Below are 6662 nucleotides of genomic sequence, written 5' to 3'. Positions count from 1 at the left end.
AAACCCGAACTGCTTCAGGGGCCGGCAAGTGAGCCATTTGGACGCTCCTTTCTCGGCCGCCATCCCCAGGGTTCGCTTGGTGGGCGCATCACAAGTGGCCAGGAGCTGACTGGCTCGGTCTCGAGCGGCTCTCCTGGTTGCTGCTGTTGCAGTTAGCTTGGCAGCATGGATGGTGCGGTGCACCGGTGGTGGGCACTTCATCCATGTTGGTGTCTTGGTCCTGTACCCGGCTCACGAGGATGTTGGTGACAGCGACAGACATAATAATAATGTTGTGGAAGATGTACAGCTCGATGTACGGCGCCAGTGGCAGTACTACAGTAAGTAGTAAGTAGTAGACTACAGTAGTAGTGCAGCTGTAATACTAATAGTACAGAGAGGCAGGGCCTAGGCCAGGGGCTGAAGGCCGTCACCAGCAGACGCATACTGTCACTGAGATCAAAACCACTGACTACACTGTCACCGTGTCAGCCAGTGAGTCAGTACTGTGTCAAGTGTCAGAGCTGCAGCTGACCATAGCCTAGGCATACACCATGATGGATATGGTATTGGTAGACTAGCTTGCTTGGCGCATGGCTAGCGAGCGACAGCATCACGTGCAAATACTGAGATAGACTCGTATCGGATCCCTACTCGGACTCTAGCAGATCTAGCTGAGCGAGAACTCGGAGAAGTCCAGTATATCCGATATCCACGTAGAATGACGTAGTTCTACGCACTATACTGTGACTCTAGACTGTACTGGTCGAGTCCGGTCTATTCGAGTCTATAATTATTATTATTATGCTATGTACGAGAGCAGATGTACTGTCTATCTAGCGTAATACGGAGACCTAGACTCCTGTGTACCTGTGCTACATGTACACGTCGCAGCTGTCTGTGCATGTGAGTCTGGTGAGCCGAGGGCATTATTTTCCCAACTGCGGTGTAGATTCTCTACGTAGATCAGTACTAGTACTACAGACAGTAGTCATGGTAGTCGTCTACTCACACTAGTCATGTACTGATGTAGACTACGGCCGGGCCGGGGCCGGGGAGGACACGTACAACAGATTCAAGTGCTGCAGTCTGCTGAGTGCTGCCCGCTGGTGCGCTGACATATCTGTATGACTGTACTGTATTGTACTGCCTACTGTACTGCCTACTACTGGTCTACACGCGTCCGCACAGACTGTATTTTGCAGTCATTACATTAGCATGAAAATAATTAAATAGTTCTCATTGCGATACGGACGCAACGGCCATCGTCGCTGAGCCAGGACTGCCACGTGTCTTGTTGCAGAGATCGCGTATCGACGGGTCTTTGTTCTGCAGTGTAGCTAGTCTGATAACTGATAGCTGCGTTGTGCTGCAGTGTCGCTAGTCCGATATCTACGCTAGCCAAGGCTTGCTTCACTGGATCAGGGATCGGCAAACAGCAGTGAGTTCAAGTGGAATACTAGCGACTGCACGTGAAATGCGAGGTCTTTTACTGGCCGAGGTTGAACTTATAATGCGTGTAGCAGGTTTCAGATTCAAGTTCTGGATTGAGACGATAACGCAGAGTTCTCGCGTCGCCAGTGTGAAAGACTGAACGTACGTCATTAGCCTGTGGTAACGATACTGACTGTTGCCCGTAGGCACCTTCGGCGTACAAAACCGCGGCATTTGTCCTGACTGACTTCCACTGCCAGCCGAGTAACGGTATCATTCGTTCTTTCCGGACTAGGCATATAGATTAGGCGTGTGCTACATTGTACTGTGATAGCCATCCAGCGCACACGTACCACAGCAACATACCAGGAAGCACACTGCACACTGTGGAGTTGGTGTTGACAACACAGCACACTGTGGAGTTGGTGTTGACACAGAGGTCACTACACACTGCTGTATTTGGAGCTGGCTGGATCAAGGCGTTTAGTTTTCACGGGACGGTATACGCAGCAAGGAGAGGGTTGGTGCCTCAAGCCGTGCAAGAGCTGTGGGCGACTGTACTATTTGCTGCAGTCCAGAACACCATACTACCTATCTGCACTGGCTACCTTGCCGTCCACGCCAGACTCAGAGCAGTGGTAGCACACACACCAGCTCCAGCACTACAGAACTGCTATCCACTGTGGAGTCACCACCACCACCACCACCACCACCACCACCACCACCACCACTACCACCAACACCGCAGTAGCAACCCAACTCCACACTAGCATTGTCAATTATACACGCCTCCCCCCCCCCTTCCCCGCACACCGACACACGTACACACACACACATACCCATACACACACGGACACGCGCACACACGTGCAGAGCATGGCATTCTCACTATGGACTTCAACTGGTGGCGGCTCTTTGCCCATGTGGCTGGACTTGCTAGTCATTGCCCTGATCGGCTTCATCTGCACCTTCACGGTATCATACGTAGCGCTGGCACAGCCTCAGGGTAATAGATTACTGAACAATGCGCCCACGCCAACCTCGACTCAAGGAGAACGTGAGATGTTTGTTGCGGCACCTGGGTATCTTTTCAGCGGCGAGGATTCATCTGCCGGGCCGATGAGCCGCGTCGCAACCGTCGTCACACAGCCAAGCACCACCGCGCAGTTGACCACCAGCCATCCACACCAGGCAATCGTCACGAAAACACATGCTGCCGCCTTCTTCCCCGGCGGAGGCGGGCCTTCCAAGACGCGCGTGGCTATCGTGGTGCCGTTTCGCAATCGCTACGAGCAGCTCAAGCAGTTTGCACCGGCCATCAATGCTTTCCTAGCCAAGCAGGACATCATCTTCAAAGTGTTCATCGTCGAACAGCTGGGCAAGGCCAAGTTCAACCGTGGCGCACTGCTCAACATCGGCTTCCTGGAAGCAAACTCGGGACGCACAGCCGCCGACAGATTTGACTGCATGACCATCCACGACATAGATCTCATCCCCCTGGTCAGCGCAAACTCTTACGACTGCAAGAAGGCGCCGCTGCAGAAAGCCTGGCAGCTGAGCTCGGCTATCGACATGTACAACTGGGACCTGCCCCAGATGGCCGACGGCGGCGTGAACCTGCTGCCGTCCGACGTCTACTGGAGTGCCAACGGCTTTAGCAATCGCTTCTACGGCTGGGGAGGCGAGGACAATGACCTCAAGACCAGGCTGCAGGCCATACGCACAGACTTTGTGCGCCGTGACAAGTCCGTAGGCCGCTACTCCACGCTGAAGAAAGGCAATTTCAAGTCCGGAAAGCTCGCCGACAATCGCTGGGAACTTCTGCGTAACTCGCGCCGCCTGCTGCACGAAGGTCTAACGACGGCGCGCTATAGATTGTTGAAGCGCGACGTCCAGCCACACTATACGCTGCTCTCCGTCGATATCTGGCTATCCGAGGATGCGGACAGGCGAGTGTGATCTCTTCGTACACAGTGTATGTCTGCATGTGTCTGGGTGCAAGGGCTTGGTGGAATGCAAGCCAGCACAGGTTCCTTCTTGGAGCCCCTACTCTTCCCATTCACAGTTTTGTTGTCCTGCTACTTCTCTCCCCTCTTCTTACGAGTAGGCTGTGTCCTCAGTAAAAAGAAGGAAACAAAATAGGTGCCCGCATACACAGTGATTGAGTACAAGGGGCCTCGGTCCGTGATGTCTGGGTGCAAGGTGCCTGGGTTCATGATGTCTGGGTGCAAGGTGCCTGGGTTCATGAAGTCTGGGTGCAAGTACCTGGGCTTGTGATGTCTGGGTACAGTATGCCTTGCTTCCCTTTAATTTCTATACGGCTGACGTTAGAAGTCCTATAATCGTCACGGAGCTAGAGGATTGACATCCAATGATCATGGTCACATGTACTGTTCTTTGACGTACTCGCCTGACCAGTAACCATGGTAACGACGTTTGCAAGCTTTCTAGAAAGCCATTTCGTTCCAATCTACGTTGTTGTCGACATTATACTTTTTCTCCATATTACTTTGTGTCACTTTGTGTCGTTCTATATCCACCTTGTCACGACTGGTGTTATCCTTATTTTTGCGCTATAAAAGTCTGATGATCGGGACAGAAAATCGATTCTTGATTATAATATTATTGTTAGATACACACACATGTCGGACAAGTAACTTAGTTGTGTGATGTCTGCGGCCTTCATTTTTTTCATAGCTCTATTAAAATTATTGTCTCCTCGAAGATTGTTTGTGTACAAGTTTAAGTCGGTTTTTTTCTACTTGAGCCATTCCTTGAAATCTCCTTGGAGAAGGGGATGAAAGCGTTAGATGAGAAGTACCTATATTTCCAATCTCTTCTATTTTATAGGATGCCCTTGAAAAAGCTATTTTATCGCTAGGAATTGGAACGTGCTCCTCAATCGCTCTGCAGTTTCTTTTCTGTCGATCCATATTCTTACATGAGTATTGTCGCACTGTGTGCTTTGAACTTCTGCCATTGCCATTCACAACATTTTAGTACAGACTGGTTGATTCCCAACAGTGTCAGTGACAATAGAATAGGCGTTTTATTCTGCAGCTAGAATTCTTGATTTCACACGCCAAGTCAGCATGCAGCGTTTACGAAATCAAAGAATTATGCTGACTTGAGGACAGTAGTCCTCTCGCGGGGCAAGTTTTTGGCAGCTCCGCGTCATTATCCGCCAAGGCCAGGGCTAACTACAGGTGTCGATACGCAATTCTAAGAATGTAGAAATGCTCTGAAGAGGGCTGGGGCGTGCGCATGTATAGTCTCAAGGGTGAAAATACTTCATGCTTTCGCAATCTTCAGGGCTGAGGTTACATGAGGATGGTGCTGGCTATCCCCGTATATACAATGTACATGTATTCCAGGAGAGGGTGCGGGTCTTGTAGCGCTGCACGAAAAGGTGTGTGTGTGTGTGTGTGTGTATGTATGTGTATGTATGTGTGTGTGTGTGTGTGTGTGTGTGTGTGTGTGTGTGAATATGGGGGCTGTACTCTGTACTATAGGTTTCAGGGCTAGCGGAGTAATTGTTAGGCAGGAGGCTGTGTGCAGATTGGTTGTTGAAGGCAGGGGGCTAGGGGGCTTAGCTAGCTGTACTTGTAGATGCAGTGACAGGGCTAGCACAGTAGCAGTGCAATGTTAGCGCAGACTGTGTGGCTGGTGTGGGCAGGAGGTTGTGAGCAAGGTGTGTGGATGTTGTAAGCAGGAGGCTGTAGGTTATGGCAGAGCTAGCAGTGTGATGTTAGCGCAGAATGTGTGGCTGGTGTGGGCAGGAGGTTGTGAGCAAGGTGTGTGGATGTTGTAGGCAGGAGGCTGTAGGTTATGGTAGAGCTAGTAGTGTGATGTTAGCGCAGAGTGCATGTATAATATGGCGGATGTGGGCAGGGTGTTGTGAGCAAGGTGTTTGGTTGGTGTAGGCAGGAGCCCCCATATTCACACACAGCTTTTCATACAGGGCTACAAGACCCACCACCTCCTGGCATCAAAGAGGATACGCCAAGAAGGACTTCTTGGCCAGCTTCTGCCTCTGAGTTTCCCTCTCCAAACGGGACTTTCCTTGTTTATGTCTCGCGGTAGCAATATGGGACATGATTATACTCTTCTTCCCTGACAATGTTGTATGGCATGCCAGGCACACTAGTACCTTGCCACAGTCGCTTTTGAGCGGCTCATCTGGGAACTCCCGCACCCGTGTTTCGGCACTGATGGCCACTTCAGTGCTCTGTCCATGAGCTACTCGCGTCTTTTTGGAAACATGTTCAGACTTGGTAATAGCTGTTTTCTGAAAAGACCGCTTCCTCGCTATCGCGGCGGCAGGATCTGCAGTTTCCAACTCGACGACGTCACTATCCGCCAAAAGCTCATCTGGAGAAAGCCCAGCTTCCTCCCAATCCCAAGAACGGCATCGCGGCGAGTCAGCCATCAGCGTTGGCTGCTAGTTAGCTGGTCTTACACAATAGTCAATGTCCGGTGAAAGTCCAGCGTTACTCTTCAACAAAGACATTGACTCTTGCTTCGATGAAGAATGTTTTTTGTAACATTGTGGACGGTAACCGGGTAAGGTCTGGAATGTGCGTGTGCGCACCTCCACCGTTCCATGCTGGCTCACATTTGTTTCGTTGGTTCGGTGTTGTTACCTGGATCTTTAAAAGTTGCGGAGCTGCGGAGGCCCAATACAATGTAAGGGGATGGGAGAAGAGAAGGCCAGCGGAGAGTCAAATTCAGAAGAGGGAGGAGAGAATAGCTGAAATACACGGTTACTGAGCGAATTCAAATAAACCAAACAAACAGCAAAACAAGTACACAGCTCACGAGAATAAAGAGGACTGGAGCACAGAATTGAACTGCTGAAGTACACAGCTGACGAGAATAAAGACAGGAGCACAGAAATGAACGGGAGGCAGTCTACGAAGTGGTGGTACCATCGGTGCATGCACCACGATACATTATCATATTATCGGCTTTGCAAAGTTCGTGGGTACTGAATACCATGGTATGACCAACTGTGTAGCAGTCTACAACGTGTAGGGAATGGCAGCTCGGCGGAATGCTGGGATGTTGCCCATGGCTCGCACCGTGTCAGGTATATGGTTCCATAACAGGCAACCGCCGGTCGGCATTGGCCTGCTTGGCCTGCTCGGCTTCTGGCTATTGGTTGTTGCAGGCCCAGACTGAAGGCGAGTTGCTCCGCAGTTGCGGACAAACAGCACGGTTATGAACGCACCGCCATACCAGCACGAGCA

At 50.9% G+C, this 6662-nt stretch overlaps 1 protein-coding gene across 1 annotated transcript; it reads left to right on the top strand.

The window, feature by feature from the left end:
• Window positions 1-1172: 1172 nt before the first annotated feature.
• LOC135811277 (beta-1,4-N-acetylgalactosaminyltransferase bre-4-like) lies at window positions 1173-4472 on the top strand. The gene is made up of 2 exons (XM_065324491.1): window positions 1173-3615; window positions 3646-4472. Exon 1 carries the CDS (start codon window positions 2290-2292, stop codon window positions 3370-3372), a length of 1083 nt encoding a protein of 360 aa, XP_065180563.1. The 5' UTR covers window positions 1173-2289; the 3' UTR covers window positions 3373-3615; window positions 3646-4472.
• The last annotated feature ends 2190 nt before the right edge of the window (window positions 4473-6662 follow it).

Source organism: Sycon ciliatum, chromosome 3 (genome assembly GCF_964019385.1).
Source record: "Sycon ciliatum chromosome 3, ocSycCili1.1, whole genome shotgun sequence".
NCBI classification, from domain to species: Eukaryota; Metazoa; Porifera; class Calcarea; order Leucosolenida; family Sycettidae; genus Sycon; species Sycon ciliatum.
The sequence above is the reverse complement of the archived record's forward strand: the minus strand, read 5'-3'. Positions and strand labels throughout refer to the sequence as shown.

Excerpts from the sequence above, each read along its gene's own strand:
- LOC135811277 (XM_065324491.1), top strand. The coding sequence starts at position 2,290 with ATGGCATTCTCACTATGGACTTCAACTGGTGGCGGCTCTTTGCCCATG.